Source organism: Primulina tabacum, chromosome 4 (genome assembly GCF_025594145.1).
Source record: "Primulina tabacum isolate GXHZ01 chromosome 4, ASM2559414v2, whole genome shotgun sequence".
NCBI lineage: Eukaryota > Viridiplantae > Streptophyta > Magnoliopsida > Lamiales > Gesneriaceae > Primulina > Primulina tabacum.
The window spans coordinates 13462186-13479556 of NC_134553.1; the positions used below are offsets into that span (position 1 = coordinate 13462186).

The 17371-nt window shown below is 35.4% G+C and overlaps 2 protein-coding genes across 2 annotated transcripts; both read right to left on the minus strand.

Annotated features, from left to right (window-relative positions):
* Positions 1 to 746: 746 nt before the first annotated feature.
* Positions 747 to 1208, minus strand: LOC142541848 (uncharacterized). The gene has a single exon (XM_075648301.1). It carries the CDS (start codon positions 1206 to 1208, stop codon positions 747 to 749), a length of 462 nt encoding a protein of 153 aa, XP_075504416.1.
* Positions 1209 to 3512: 2304 nt separating this feature from the next.
* Positions 3513 to 9373, minus strand: LOC142543112 (nudix hydrolase 25-like). Its single transcript, XM_075650155.1, has 6 exons — positions 9146 to 9373; positions 8381 to 8431; positions 7627 to 7719; positions 7402 to 7496; positions 4052 to 4163; positions 3513 to 3954 (listed from the first exon to the last, which is right to left on the minus strand). Exons 1-6 carry the CDS (start codon positions 9209 to 9211, stop codon positions 3853 to 3855), a joined length of 519 nt encoding a protein of 172 aa, XP_075506270.1. The 5' UTR covers positions 9212 to 9373; the 3' UTR covers positions 3513 to 3852.
* Positions 9374 to 17371: the final 7998 nt, after the last annotated feature.

Below are 17371 nucleotides of genomic sequence, written 5' to 3' on the forward strand. Positions count from 1 at the left end.
GGCTTTGGTCATCTTTCTTTTCAGAAAGGACTCACATGTCTCTAGAGATTTTATGTCTGACGAGTCAAACAGACTCTATCACACTAGATTGTGCATCATTCTTTGGGAAATATGTCCTAACTTAACGTGTCACAAGCGTACTTGATTAAGAATATATTGCTTTCTTTTGTTTGTTGTTGTTGATATCATGTTTACTTGAACATGGTTTGTTGGAATATATTTTATTTTTAAGTTAGAGATCGTTTTGCATTTCTTTTTTTTTTCCAACTAAACATTCATTCTTGTAAATATTGCAAACACATTTAGCGAATAAACAAGAAAATCTATTTTTTATCAAACATAGAAATGTAAATAATATTTTTAACCAAATCTGGAACATATAAAATATCTTTCAAAAACAATTTAAATTTATTGTCTAATATCAAGTAAACGTCTTTTATGGTCTTTGCAGCAACTCTTGCTCCATTGTCTATCCTCAGGAAGGTCTCACATTTATTTAGCCTTCTACTTCTTGTCATCACCTGCAAATTATTGCATAGATGATATCAACATCCAGTATCTAATACCCAAGAAAGTGAATTAATTGAGACATTTATTTCAACATAAAACAGGCCGTTGTCAGAACCTTTCTGTGCTAGATATTCCCTACAATTGTGCTTTCGATGTTTAGGATTCTTGCAGTGGAACAAAAAATCTTCTACTTTATCAGCTTTGTGGGCCCTTTAGAAGTGTTTGGATCATGCTTCTTACTTGGTTTGTTTTTCTTTGAGTTTCTTCTCCTTCTCTTTTGGGCCATTTTTTGTCCCAGACGAAGAGCCCACGAGGAAAACATGTTTTTTCTTTTTTATGGTGACTTCATAACTTGTAAGTATGTTGATCAGCTCTTTAAGGCTGGCCTCCAACTTGTTCATATTGAATTTCACCACTAACCCATCAAATGACGATGGCAGTGACAACTGTAGAATGTCCTTGGACAATTCATTCGGAATAACAAGGTCGAAATTCACAAACTTCTCAATAAGGCCAATCATCCTCATACGATGCTCATGGACCGACGCCTCTTCTCGCATGCGTAATGTCATGAGCTCTATGACAGTAGGGTGCCTCAGTGTTTGTTCACCATATAACTCTTGCAGGAGGCCATAAATGTTAGCAGCATTCACAACTTCCTCAAACTGCCTCTGCAACTCATTTGACATAGAAGCCATCATATAACTCTTAGCTTGTAGATCATTGTTCCATCATTTCTCAAGCTTAGCTAATTCCTCAGTAGAGACGTTGGTAGCAGCCTCTTTTGAAGGAACTTTCTTGAAGACATAAGCTATTTTCTCATAGTTTAAAACGATTTTTAAATTTCTCAGCCAGCCGTGGTATTTATGTCATGTTTGCTTGTTTGATCGAGTATAACAAATAGAGGATTTTGCGATGACATCGTAGATATAATGAAATGGAAACATAATAAATGTTACTAACTATTTTAAGACATTTTATAAGACATAAAATATGGATTTTTGTTTTTATGAATTGTCTCCCACTATTTTGAAATTCTCAGATGAAAATGAGAAATCCAATTTCCTTGGTAAGTACGCAGGGCCCAATTGCTAAATTATGATCCTGAATAATATCAGCCGACCATAATTTTCAAAATGTAGAGCCCAATTGCAACATCTTGCAACCATTATGTAATATTGCCTCACATTTGAGGAGGGCCAAATAATATGATCTCCTTTCTCTTTACGTGTTGAGCCCACTTATCAATGTTTAACCTTAATGGACAGTCTCCATGAGACTCCCCAATAATATGAGCTGAATTCATGGGAGTTCTACATAGTTCACATCAAATATGTCAGCAGTCACTGGTATATCGAGAGTTGCATATGAATTCGATAACGATGTGATGCATCTTTGAGAAATAATTGTGACATGATATGTTCAACTGAGGAAACACTTTAAAAAAATGCACATACCTTACTCTGGCCAGAGATTTCTTGCACTATTAACACATCAAATCACATAGGATATCTTCACCAATAGACAAATAGTGAATCTCCGTTTACAATGTATTTGCTCCGACGTATTTCGAAACTCACCCTATCTCACCATCTGATGACTCTCAATGGAGTCGGTAAATAGATTAAAGTACATGCTAGTACGGAGAGCCTCTACGTCGTCCCGGGTCAAAGGACTAATGATGTACAACTATAAGCGCAGACTATTCCACTCGACAAATGATAACCACTTGGATAGTCCGAAAGATCGTTGTTTAGTGAATCATCAAATGATCACTCATCTGTATGAATGGATATTTTCATGCCCTTACCAATTAAACATTGCGTTTACATCACAGGTGCAAGTCTCAAGTGCAAGCGACATTTATCCTAAATTTAGGCGGCTGATTCAACTATGAACCTGCATAGAATATATAATACAATTCCTAATAAGTTTTATAATCTAACTGTTGAGATGCAGATCTCATGGTATTTATTATATATTCAAGGACTTTATTTATACAGCTTGCATGAGTATACTGATAAAAAAATAACATAATTGGATAATACCTTAAAATATTATTAAAATAAATATTTTTTAAAATTAAAATCAATAAAACTCAAGCAAGAAGTTAGCTTGTTGGAGACCTACTCTAACAAATAGCATATTTGAGTAAACAAGTGTTTAGTTTCCAGGAGACGCTGTTCGAAAGTTCCGACAGTCGGCTCGAGTTTACCGGCAACAATATCGTCCTATCTTTGTGGCCAGCTGATGGGAAGCCTGGACTGTGGATGAAAGTGGAGGAGTTGCTGTAGGAATAAGTGGAGAAGAACCCTTTTGTAGGTGAAGCTTATATAGTCTTGGGACAAGTTTATTTGGGGATGAAGGGGATCAAGGCGGCGGAGGCAGCGGCAGAGAGAGGGCTGCGATTAATTATGGACTGGGAGAGTCCATGGGATAAGAGGATGTCGTGGCAGGGATGGATTGCTTTGGGAAGAGTGGTGCTGATGAAGGCCAAGGAGAAAGCGTGGCCTGATAATACTTGGGGAATTCTCAACTTGCGATTTGTCAAGTGAAATTTGTCCATCCATCGAAAAGTCTACACAAACAAATTAAGATGTTTTAGCGGTTTGAAGATTTATGCTTTATGTTGCGTTTGGTTTGAATTACTTGATTATTACAAGAGAAAAAAAATTCTGATCTGTTACCTCTCTATATTTCTGCATATGCCGTGGCTTATAAATTTGGCTACTAGTGATAATTTCTACCAGATTGATATCGCTTTCAAGGTAGACGCGGTTTCATGTTGATTCTAAGCTTAATTTTTAAAGTTAACACACTTCTCGCGAAAAGTTACAAGGAAATATTACGTTAGTTCCTATGTTTATTCAGTGTATCTCGAAAGATAACAACTACAGACTCACATGTCATTGAATAAAAGTCGTTATTACCGACACAGAGTGACTACAAGAATTGTCCATTGGCTAATCTTTTATGAAATTAAGATTGTTCTTGTGATGACCTTGAGCAAAGAAATAATTTCAATACATTGGAGTTTGTTCAACACAATTCCGGTAATTTAACAACCAAATCACAACTTTAGACTCAGTCACATGTGCATTTACAAGTCCAATACATGATAAAAACATAAAAAGAAGAAACGATAAAATACTAATGTAGCTCATGAATTTAGGACCATATACAGAATCATATGATATTTCTCACACTACCCCTATCAACACCCCTCAAGTTTATTCTAAATGTAAAGCTATAGTATTTTTAGGTATTAAAAGCCAAACTTGGGGGATATAATTTAAATTGAAAAAAGAAAGAAAAAAGGTGCAAATCATAGATACTATTTGTTCACCACTTAGTTGAATAGCATTTTGTAGCTCTTCCAGCACTGAGGTGAGGATGGAAGGTTTTCATGACTTCCTCGTATGTTGGTCTCTTGTAATCCACTGCCTGAAATAGGCATAGTTTACACACAGATTTGTTAAAGTTGGCTTATATATTTTATTCTTAAGATAGGTAATGACCAAGATAAAAGTTTGAAAAATACCTGCTCGACGGCTTCTTCGGGGAGAGCCCATTTCCATTCTGAGAATTCAGGGTCGGTTTCACCAGTTGCCAAGTTAATTTCGATCTCATCACCTCCGAATCTCATAAGAAACCTGTGGAATCGACAAAGTTATCGCCAGTGCTAAATATTTCGACTCTGAGATTTGTATAAAGTCTTTGATCAGCTTCTGAACAGTCTTAACTATCGAATTCCATGTTTTGTAAAACTGTAACGTCCCGAAAATTCGAAGGTCTACATGAACCACACGCATGCAAAATTATCAACTTCTTATGTATTTTAATTGCTTCAAGTTCATAAATTAATTATGATGTGCATATTTACATGTTTAAATGTATTTTTCACCATAAAGGCATTAAAATTTATTTTAAAGGTCATTCGGGTTGCGAGCGAGGAACAGAGACCGAGAGCTGAAAAATAGAAAATGTTTTTATTTAATAATTGGTTTTAATTATTTAAAATAAGGTTGATGCTTTTTCTTATATTTGAAAATAAGGAGTTTTGAGGTGATTTTATACGTCGGAACATAATTTTTATCGGTATACGATTTTCAACAAAAATACAAATATTTTGACAACCCGGCTAATAATTTCACAAATTTTATTAAACAAAATAATTTTATAAATTACTAATGGGCTTTTGGGCCTAACTAACCTTGTTAATTGGCCTAAACTATGATTAGTGTTTTATTTAGTATTTAAAATACAAAACCACCCCATAACAAACCATTCTCACGCCTCCCCCAACCCAACAATTGCAAGGACTCTTACTTTTCTCTCAAACTCACGGCACACACAAGGAAAGCAAGGGAAGTTTCGAAAATTGCAAAGAAAAATTCAGCCAACGTCCCCTCGTCGTCGTTCTTTGATTCGTCAACGAAAATTCGTGCATTAATAACGCAAAGGCACGCCATACATCTCATTTTCCTCGTCTATCACATCGTATTATGATTTGAATTACGTTTGTATGGAAAGCATGATTTCTTCATTGATATTTTCGTAATTATGCATATACATGTGCTAAACTCATGATTTTATGTTCCAAAACATGATTATTATCTTCATGAAGAGGCTGCCATGATTAGGGATTGATCAAGTGTCGTTTTTACACGAGTTAGGGAGTCCTAGGACACATGAAGCAAGCTGCACACGAGTTGATAACATGCTGGAACCGAAATTGGGTTGTTGTGTCATAGGTGCTCGGGTTCAAGGGTTTAAGGTCCATGACTTGGCTTTGGCTAGACCAGGGCTGGACTAGGGTCGTGCTTGGGTCAGGGAGGGAGTCCTAGCCATGCTAGGACTCGAGACAAGTGGCTGGGAAGGAGTCCTAGAAAGCTAGGACTCCACCCGAGAGCAACAGTGATGAGTCGCGCATGTGTGCAGGCGCGCAGGGTTGGTTGGCTCGGCTAGGGGGCTTCGGGCTGGGCTAGGTTAGGTCCTTAGGGTCCTAAGAGGGTGCACAAGGGTCTGGGCTCGGGGCTGGTCCAGTGGCTAGAGTCCTAGGCGTGAACATAGAGTCCTATCGCATGAGGGTCTCTCGGCCATGGCATGTTCTGATTTATGGCTTCGGTTTTGAGCTTGGGGGCGAGTCCTAAGGGTTCTAAGGGTCCATAGAGGTTCTGGTTCGAAGTTGGTTTAGGATGGTTTGTGCATGGCTCATAGAAAACGTAAGTTGGCTCATAAGTTCCTTAGGTGGTTCGAGTTAGGGTCTCCTTTGAACTAAAATTCGAAAAATGGCTCAACTGGGGGTCGAGTCATGGTTCACGAGGGCTAAATAAATATTAAAAGTCTAAGTTTCAAGTTTGGGAATTTTATAATAAATTTTAATTTAATCCGGGATTAAACCGCAGTAATATGTTATAATTAAAGATTAAATTGAAAGTCATCGATTTAAGCTAAATAAAAATACGAGAAAATTAATGTAAGCTTAAATAATTATTTGGGATGGTGTAGAGTCAACGGAATTAAGAAAATGTCAAAAACATGAAATTTTACGTCTAGGGGTAAAACGGTAATTTTACACCCGAAAATTAGTAAATTTCATGGCAGTGTCCTGGACGCTGTTTATATGTTAATATGATTATTTTGCATGTTTATGGAATTTTATGATGAACGATAACGTTAAAAGACATGTTGCATGTTTAATTTTTATAAGTGATGAAAATACGAAATGTTGAAGGAAGTGAAGTAATTGTGACTAATACGCTGATACGATGATATGTTAATACGTAGGCCAAGGCTTAGTTGATGGGTGAGAGTGTCGCTGATGTCCCCGCCGCCCAGTACTGTGGTTACATGTATATGGATCCATCGCCCAATACGAATACGAATACGAAAGTCATAATTAACGATCTGAATTCAAAGAAAATGAATACGTATATGAATATGATGAATACGAATATGTTTATGATGAATATGAATAAGTTTATGATGATATGAAAAAGTTATTTTACGTAAAATTATTTTCACTGTTGTATATGATTGTATACGTATTATTTGTTATCAAGATTATGGTTTGCTGAGTCTTTAGAGTCACTAGGTGTGATCGATGCAGGTGAGTATAATGTTGATGTTAGTGGAGGTCTTGATGGTTGATCTTGCTAGACTGAAGGTGCACATAACCCAAGGACCAACGCTAGTTTTTCCGCATTTATGATTTTAAGTTTATGTTAGAGATTTTTACGACTTTTATTATGCTTTTGATGGTTTTTGAGATGTTGTTAGAATTGGCTTTATTTTGAAATATTGCTAAGTTTAGGTTTGGTAAACATTTGATTATTTTATGCTCTGTACTCTTTTGTTTGGATTTTTCAAATATAGTTGGTTGTTTCATTTTTAAAATGGTGCAAAGTATTTTAAAGTATATATATATATATATGTGTGTGTGTGTGTGTGTGTGTGTGTGTGTGTGTGTATTTGGGATGTTTCGGCCGAGACTAGAAAAAAATAATTTAGTACTTTTAAAGAAAACGAGTAGTGGACGTTTCAAAAACTATATGTGATGAATCAATCACGAACGATCTAACACAGAGTTGATCATAATAGAAAATATTTAAGTGGGTAACTCAATGCTACGCGGTTATTCCCATTCAAACTTTTGCCTAACCTAGGCCATAAAGCTCAAAAGGATCTCTAACATCAAATTCTAAGAATTAATCCTAAACTGGCAAATATTTTGCAGGGGCATTAGTGTTCTAATCAATGTCTAGCATCCATGGATGCGGCGGTGCGTCTTATGGGCAAACATTGCTCCAAAAGAAATATATATTCCAACACATGATGGGAACATATTCTTGTTTTTTCCGTAATTATTGTAGGAAAGCATACACTGACCATTTTTGAGCCTGCCCATGCCATTCTCCGCCCCAAAGACGATTCACTTTTGCTTTCACAGCTGGTGGGAAATCATACGTCAACCATTCCGGAACCTGAATATCGTTAAATTCGAATATGCTTAATGATTGTCTGTTGTGTAATGCTGGTTGAAAACTATATATTCGGCAAAATTTTGATTGATTATAAAGAAACTTCATCAAACAGACAGACAGACCGACCGACCTCAGCTATTATTTCTGCAGATACTACTCCTGTTTCTTCCTTTAATTCTCTGATTGCAGCAGACTTTGGGTCCTCGCCTTCTTCAATACCACCCTGAACATCAAAGTCAAAGCTATCTGCTTAGAGGAGCAAAATGTTGAAAATGTATATCTACGATGACCCGTTAGAGATGCAAGCGCACAATCCATCTCATCTACTTGTTTTTAGAGTGATTATGGTAATTAGAGGCAGAGCGAACAATAAAGCGCATGGGTAGGAGCAAGGCTCAAGACAAGACACACACCTTGTCAAAGAGAAGAGCACGAAAACATATTATTATAAAATCGAATTCCAAACTATTAAATATCAATAAAACAGATCGTAGTCCAAAAGGGATTTCATTTCAGTTTGGGATGCCAATTCTTCCAATAAGCCTCTGAAGAGTTCCAATGTAGATTATTCACAACCGAGGCACGCACTTCACAGGAGGATTGTGCCTCGGCTTGGTCTAGGCGCAAGGACCAAGCCTTGAGTTCCAGGCTGCTTCTTGGGGCTTTATTAATTATGAATAAATCTATGATCATAAACCCAACTCTTTCCGCACATATAGCAATCAAAAAGCAAGAAACGAAGAACATTAAAAAAACCTCGAATGGTACAGAAATAAGAAAGATTTGGATGTCAAATCCAAAGTTAAACATGACTGATTGAGGACGAATGAGATGTATAACATAGAAGCAACAGGTCATAATCTATCAAACAAACAATGCAGCACCTGAGGCATCTGCCATGCTCCCGGAACATTCAATCTAGAAGCCACGAACACCTGGAAGCCAATAACAAATGTTTTAGCAACAAAATCACTACATTTTCCTGACGGAGAAACATCTATTAACAGTTATATCACTAAAATTGTGGATTATCAAACCAAATAGCCCAAATCCTGGCTAAAAGGAAAAAACTTGATAACATTGATACTCAGTGATAACGAATTTTTGCATTATCTTGTATCATCTATTTTAGTTTATTACTGTAGACAAACTGTTTCATACTTGTCCTTGAGTGGTTCAAAAAGCTAAAAATGCTATTAAATTTAAGATATTCCCATTTAAATTCATCCATGGAACTAAACAAAGAAGAGAGAGAACAGGCGGCACTCCAGCACATTACAGCGAATTAACATTAAAAAAACATTTAAAGTTGCTCTTCTAAAACTTCAAAAGTACAATAGCAAACACAAGCGAAACCATAAGCCAGAAAGGCTTTTCCATCGCTATCGAAGAATTAACAAGTAGAAGTACAAGGTTGATTTTTATGAAAAAGAAGAAAAATAATACAAATTCTTGCTTAGAAGTTATTCAACGAGAAATATACATGTAAAAGATTCGCCACCATTCGATTACACTCATAAATCGAATAAAACCCAGTGAAAATAATTTTTTTTTTAATTCACGGAAACGAAACAAGAAACTCAACAAGATCAGAACAAAAACCAATTTTTTTTCTTCTCACAGAAGTAACGAACACTCAAGTTTCTTACCATATTATCATCATTGATGAGACAGACGCCGACGTTGGGGCGGTAACCCGGGGGCAGACCCTCCATTGATTCTGAGAATTTTCTTCTTTTACCCAGAAAATGGAATTTGTTTGAATGAGAGATTTTGTTGGATGCAAATCACTATCAGAATATAACTTTTCAGCTGAAAGTCAAACACATTCATATGTACTGTTGAGGTGATGATGACGACTTCCTATCGTGCGCCTCCGACTCCAACCTTTGGCATTTTGTACAGTACACACATATGTATTTATATGCTGCGGAGGGGCTCACGGGAACTTGTCGTGTGGATTACTTCATGGTGAATAACAAAACAAATAGTTTTTATTTTATTTTTAGTAATTTATATATCTTTTATGAATTCCAACATTAAATATGATAAAATATAATTGTTCTTTTCATATTTCATATCATTTTACTTGAAAATAATTAAATAAAATACAAATCATAAATTCAACTCACGTGAATCTGACTCGAAAGAGAATTATCCTCCACGTAAATATAATAATCGTCATTGATAAAACTGTTTCATGTTGTCAAAAAGTTGAACAACGGTTTTTTGTATTATCAAATCTCCGTACATAATTTGCCACACACAAAAGTTTTTGTGTTTAGGATTATGAGAGTCAAGATCCTTTGAAAACATTAGACCTATAATTTGTTTCCTTCACAATAAACACATATCATAACTTTATAAAATGAGATGGAATACAAATTAATTTTTTTAAACTCTAAAATAAATCATCTGCTGTAATTAGATAAAAACTTTTGATAAATAAAATTTAAATAAAGTTTATTGACTAATTTCACATTAATTACTCTAATAGGCTATTTGCTCTCATTAATTAAAATAATTTACATGATAGAAATGGAGATATGCATTATTACATGATAATGGAAAGTGGGAAAAATTTAAAAATTTCAAGTAGGGGGAAAGTAATGGTAGAGAAAAAGGAAGGGTTGACTTTTGATATCTTCAGTGGAAAGAAGCATCTAACATTATAATTACTAGTGTTGGCACTTGTTCATATAATTTTTTTAAAATAAAAATAATATCATAATTATAAAAAATAACGAAAATTTATATTATGATTTGAAAATAATTTATATTATGATTTGAAAATTTTATAATTAATTAAAATAATCTTATAATTATAAACAAAATTAAGGACTACAACGTAATTTGAAATATATATTAAAAAAAACTAAACCATGCCACTTTTTTGTTTTTATTATAGGAATTCTTAATAAGGGACTAAAATAATAAATTTTTACATGTGGACCCTATTATTTCAAATCAATGTCACATTAAAATTTAAAAATCCATAAATTCTATAAACATTTTCACACAATCATAAACGAAGTAGAAATCTTTTTGCTGGTCCTACTAATTTACAAATTATTCTACATTTTTTATTTACTATTTTTATTAGAATCTTCGTTTATAAACAATCATAAATATATAATATGATAACCAGGTTAATTAATTAATAATATATATTTGATTTACTAAAATATATGTTAGAATTAAATTTATTGTGGAGATGCTAAGGAAAAACCAGTAGATGTTGGATTAAGTACAAAACCAGTAGAACCAGTAGATGTTGGATTAGTTCAAAACCAGTAGAACCAGTAGAACCAGTAGATGTTGTAAACCAGAAGTACTTATATCGCGCTAAAACCTGCTTAAATAATTTCTTAGCTAAAACCAGAACTAGAAGGATACAAAATTCGAAATATACACTAACAGAATCTTGCGTATCTCAAAGTCTCTAAATATTACTGTTGATCTATTAACGTGATACCAGCATTTATTGCTTTATTAAATGCCATTAAATGCTATACAAGAACATTTAAGACGGTATACCATTTTTGGTATGAACTGCGACTGATTACTTTTGATGTATTCTGCAGGGTCCATTTTAAGCAATAAAGCTGAACCACCAAAAAGAAAAGAACCGTTCGGTTTTTGAACGTTGAATAGAGCCTATATATGGAGATGAAGGATTTCGTGAAGTAGCACGTAGCATTGAACAAAAATCTGAATTGAAAAACATCATTCGAGCATTGTTAGAACTTTCAGTTATCTAAAGATCTCAAACACTGAAAAAGCAGCACACGCTTCATTGCATACTCTTTATCATTGAGATCATATTGTGCTAGCTATTTTTCGTTATATCTTCTCAAACTATTCACTTCACTATTTCATTGATAGAAGAATTTGTAACTGGAAAAGAGTCTTTTCCAGAACTTAAGATCATTCAAGAAGTTGAGTTGTAAAGCTAAGAGTTTCAACAGGCGAAGGGTAAGTCCTGTTGAAGTGGGTGTGTACAATTGTTGTGCTGTATTCACCAAAGTCTTTTAGTGATACCTTCTGGAAACAGAAGAAGGGGAGACGTAGAAGATTCATCTTCGAACTTCCAGAAACAAACCTTGTGCTATCTACTGCTTTTCGGCTTTATTATTTTTCATCCACTAACCAACAGATCGTTTTTCGCACATTATCTTGTGATCTGCTGGTCTTTATACTTGAACAAGAATCGTTAAAATCTCTAACAAGATTTTAGCACATCATTCGAAAGAATTTAATAAGTTGGCCATTGAGTTTATTCAACCCCCCTTCTAAACTCAACCCGATCCTCAAGAAGTGGTATCAGAGCAGAGTTATTCTTGTTCTGAAAAATATTTAATAGACATGGCTCATTTTAGCAAAGTTCCAATGTTCTCAAAAGAAGATTTCGATGATTGGAAAATCAGAATGCACGCTCATCTTGCGGCTCCAGATGATGACATGTGGTATGTCATCACTGATGGTCCATTAAAGATCTTAAAGCCAAATTCAGCTATTGCTATCACCGAAGGTGCACCTCAGATGCTTGAAAAACCAAGATATGAATGGACAAGTGAGGACAAGAAGAAAGCCAATCTTGACAACGTTGCGAAGGACATTTTATACAAGACACTCGACAAAAATACCTTCAGCAAAATCAAGATGTGCCATACTGCAAAGGAAATCTGGGAAAAATTAATTCAGATCTGTGAAAGAAACGAAGAAACAAAGGAAAACAAACTGTCTGTAGCCATGCAGAAGTTTGAGAATATGAAGATGAGGGCTGGAGAAACTATGAATGAATTTGATGACCAATTCAGCAGCCTCGTCAATGAACTCTCAGCTCTTGGGAAAGACTTTGGCAATAGAGAAATTGCATTAAAGGTAATGAGAGGTCTACCCAGAGAATGAGATGTCAAAACAATGGCAATGAGAGCTTTCAAGGATCTCAACAAGTTAGAACTACACGACTTGTTCTCGGATTTAAAGGCATATGAGTTTGAACTTGAAGTTCGAAGTGGAGAAGAGCCCTTAGCAAATCCACCAACCAAAGCTCTCGCAGCTACTGTTAACTCTACTACTATAGTTGCTCCAAGTTCATCTTCTGCTACTGCTTTAGAGAACACTTCTGAGAGAAGTGCTGAACAGATAAGCAATGACGCAATGTCATTATTTGTTAAGAAGTTTTCCAGATTCATGAGAAAGAATCATAGAACATTTCAAAGTCCCAACCGCAATTTCAAAAAGGAATCATCACCTAGTGATATGGCATGCTTTAACTGTGGAAAAGTTGGACACTTCATTGCTGATTGTCCAAAACCAAAGAAGGATGACCAGAGGAAGAAGGGTGTCAAACGCAATGATAAAAAGACCAGAAGAGACAAGAAGGCAATGGTTGCAGAAGAAAGTAAGTCCAAATGGGCAGACTCAAGTTCTGAATCTTCTGGTTCTGAAAGCCATTCGAGTGAAAGTGATGAAGATGAGATCAAATGTCTGATGGCAAATATTGAGTCAACCTCGACATCCGGAGAGGAACAGGTGAAGAAAACCAAGATCAGTAGCTCAACGTGGTATTTGGACAGTGGATGTTCAAGACATATGACTGGACAGAAAAGTCTGCTATCAGAAGTAGTAAGTTGTGCTGGACCAGAGATAACCTTTGGGGATAACTCAAAAGGTAAAACCGTGGGTAAGGGTAAGATTATCCATGGTAACATCACTATTAAGGATGTGCTCTTAGTTGAAAATCTTTGTTATAACTTGATCAGTATTAGTCAATTATGTGATAATGGATTTTCAGTAGCATTCCAGAAGCACACTTGCACAGTTAAAAATGCTGATGATTCTACTGTTATAACCGGAGTAAGAAAAGGCAACACCTATAAAATCTCATGGAACATAGATCATATCATTGCTCCTACATGTTTAGTTGCATCTCTAAGTAATAAACACTGGTTGTGGCACAAAAGACTGAATCATCTAAATTTTAAGTCTATCAACAATCTCAAAAAGCAGAACTTAGTCGATGGATTGCCAGACATAAAATTTATTAAGAATCATGTATGTTCTGCATGTCAACTTGGTAAGCAAGTAAGATCTAGCTTCAAAAATAAAGACAGCAAATCATCCTCAAGATGTTTAGAATTATTACATATGGACTTATTTGGTCCAATCCCTATCATAAGATTAGGGAGAATGAGATACACCCTTGTTGTTGTTGATGATTTCTCTAGATTTACTTGGGTAATTTTTCTTGCTGGAAGAGATCAAACCAGTAACCTCCTGATCAAACTTTTGAAAAAGATTCAAAATGAACAATCAGTTTCTGTCATTAGAATCAGAAGTGATCGAGGTACTGAATTTACTAACAAGATTCTTGAGATATATCTAGATGAACAGGGTATTCATCATGAATATTCAGCTGCCAAGACGCCTCAACAAAATGGAGTAGCTGAGAGGAGAAATAGAACACTTAAAGAAGCTGCTAGAACAATGCTAGCAGATGCAGACATCTCTCAGCGCTTCTGGGCAGAAGCTATTAATACAGCTTGTTACACACAAAACAGAACGATGATCAACAAGAGAAACAATCAAACTCCCTATGAAATATGGAAAGGAAATAAACCGAACGTATCTTACTTTTATGTTTTCGGTTGTAGATGCTTTGTGCACAATAATGGCAAAAATCATTTAGCTGCTTTTGATTCAAAATCTTACATTGGTTTATTTCTTGGATATTCAGCAGTTAGTAAGGCTTTTAGAATTTTCAATAATAAAACTCTTAATGTTGAAGAATCTATTCATGTTGTCTTTGATGAAGACAGCAGTGTTCCCGAGATTACTAACATATCTAATTTAAGTAAAAGATTAGGCAGGGTTTATCTGGAATTAGACAGTGAAGATGATGCAGAAGCAAGTGTCAAGGATATTCAAAATCCAGAACCAGACATTCACATTCCAGAACTAGCAGCTGATACTCCAGAACCAGCAGATGACATTCCAGAACCAGCAGTCGATACTCCGAAACAATCTACTGTTTTATATGAAGACAATCTAAATCCTTTTATTTGGAGAAAATCTCATCCTCCATCTTTGGTAATTGGAAATCCAGCAGCTCCACTAAGGACTAGAAGACAGATGATAAATGAATACATGCATGCTGCTTTTATTTCTCAAGATGAACCAAAGAAGATTGAAGAAGCTCTTCTGGATCCCAGTTGGATAGAAGCTACGCAAGAAGAGCTGAATCAATTTGAGAGGAATAAAGTTTGGTTTATAGTACCTAGACCTTCTCACCAAACTGTCATTTGTAAGAAACAAAGCAAGAATGGTTGCACAAGGATTCAGACAAGAAGAAGGAATAGACTATGATGAAACCTTTGCACCAGTAGCTAGGCTCGAAGCTATCAGAATATTCTTAGCCTTTGCTGCTTTAAAAAACTTCAAAGTATATCAAATGGATGTAATGAGTGCGTTTCTTAATGGTCTACTACAAGAGGAAGTCTATGTTGAACAGCCTCCAGGTTTTTCTAATCATTTGTTACCAAATCATGTTTTTAAATTATATAAAGCATTGTATGGTCTGAAACAAGCACCTAGGACTTGGTACGACACACTTTCACAATTTCTCATTAATCATGGTTTCACCGTTGGTACTGTAGATAAGACTTTGTTTACCTTAGCAAAAAAATAACACATATTTTTAGTTCAGATTTATGTTGATGATATCATATTTGGGTCAACTAACCCCAAATTATGTGCAAAGTTTGCTAAGTTAATGCAGGACCAGTTCGAGATGAGCATAATGGGAGAATTAACATTTTTCTTAGGACTTCAAATCAAGCAACTTGATACTGGAATCTTCATAAACCAAACTAAGTATACAAAGGAACTACTGAAAAAGTTTGGGATGGAAGCATGTGCTGCTGCTTCCACTCCTATGAGCTCATCTACTAAACTTGATAAAGATAAAGGGGGAATTTCAGTAGAGGTAACTCAGTATCGTGGTTTGATTGGTTCATTGTTATACCTTACTGCCAGTAGACAAGATATCATGTTTGCTGTTTGCATTTGTGCTAGATTTCAATCAAACCCTAAACAATCACATTACATTGCTGGTAAAAGAATTTTAAAATATCTTAAGGGTACTCAAAATGTAGGCCTCTGGTATCCCAAGGACTCGTCGTTTAATCTTATTGGATACTCAGATGCTGATTATGCAGGATGTAAACTGGATAGAAAAAGCACAAGTGGTTTTTGTCAATTTCTTGGTGATAGGTTGATCTCCTAGTTTAGCAAAAAGCAGACTTCCATAGCCACGTCTACTGCAGAAGCTGAATATCTTACTGCTGGAAGCTGTTGTTCTCAAATACTTTGGATACAGCAACAACTCAAAGACTATGGAGTTCAAGCCTCTGAATCACCAATATTTTGTGACAATACCAGTGCAATTGCTATGTCACATAATCCAGTACTTCATTCCAGAACTAAGCACATTCATATCAGACATCATTTTATCAGAGATCATGTGCAAAAGAAGAACATTCGTCTGGAATACATTCCTACTGATCAGCAAGCAGCAGAAATTTTTACAAAACCTCTGCCTGAGAATAAGTTTTCTTACTTTCGAAATACACTTGGATTAATAGATTTAACTTGATTATTTATCATCATCTGATATTATGGCTTAATTTTTCCTCTGTGATTATTCAGTTTTTAATTTTGCAGAAGGTAAAAGCTGAACGATAGAAATAATCAGTAGACATAAAATTTCATTAAAAATAATAGAAGCGGGGGCGTACATTTCTCACTTCTTTTTTAACGTACTCCCTCCAGAATGCCAACCAAGTGGTCAATTCTCCGGTGGATGTACGTAGAAACTCCTCTGAAAAAGCAATCTTTTTCAGAGTCTTTTGCTCCTTTAAGAGCATGAGAAGGTAGACGCCATCATCAGAGACGACGTCTGCACTATCAGCACTATGGAGACGTCGATAATATTTCTTCATCATTAACAACTCCTTGGTGGAAGATGCTCGCCCACTCTCGAAGGAGGACTTAAGCTCCTGGATTTTAGTCCAGAAAGGAATAAAGGAACATCAAGTACTTCAACTGAAATTTCATTAGAAATTTTCCAGTACATTAAACAAAGTGAAAGTTACAGAAATCTCAAGACAATCGAAACGTCTTCTGAAATTCTAGACTAATCAAGCTCATGTCTTCAGTAATATCAGCAGCTTGTAGTATTCTTGCAAAGTACTTCAGCAGAAGAAGGAGAGTCTTTTTTTTTTCGAAAAGAATCTAGCAAGCTTGGGTCTTGTCAGCACTAATGTATAATCAGATACTTTACAGGGCATTATAGATGATATTAGCATTATCGATCCACCAGCACTCTCTTATTGCATTAGCATACTTCTGGAAGGGATCGATGCTACATATCAATCTCAATGAAAGCAAACAATCTTTTTGATTGTTAATATTACAACTCCAGGAGTATGATCCAAGAATCATTATGTGCAGAACGACTTTTTCCAACATCTTCTTAGAAATCGCAGCAAGCTGTCTTCTGAACATTCTTGCTTCTGCTTCCGGATCAGTTGTTACCTCTTCTTTCATTTGATTTTTATGTTTACTTAACCTTGTTTAACCCTTGCAGGTATTTATAGTGATATTCAAAGGAGATAAGGATCCTTGCGACTGTTCAAATTCAACGGTTTAAATTGAAAGAATGCCAAGAGTCGTTTAGTATTTAATATCCATTACTACTGCATTAATTGAGGGAGAACATCTTTATGGCATTTATATTAGAAACTGATTTGTCTTTTCGATAAAACAGTATACCTACCAGAAGTTGTTAAAGTGCTGCATTTGTTTCAGCA

Bases quoted from the DNA above. Each gene is read 5' to 3' on its own strand.
- LOC142541848 (XM_075648301.1), bottom strand. From the start codon at position 1,208: ATGGCTTCTATGTCAAATGAGTTGCAGAGGCAGTTTGAGGAAGTTGTG.
- LOC142543112 (XM_075650155.1), bottom strand. From the start codon at position 9,211: ATGGAGGGTCTGCCCCCGGGTTACCGCCCCAACGTCGGCGTCTGTCTC. The intron at 7,720-8,380 runs GTGCTGCATTGT...TTTGATGTTCAG, and splicing joins GAGCATGGCAGATGCCTCAG to GGTGGTATTGAAGAAGGCGA. The intron at 3,955-4,051 runs GTATTTTTCAAA...TGCCTATTTCAG, and splicing joins CCGAAGAAGCCGTCGAGCAG to GCAGTGGATTACAAGAGACC.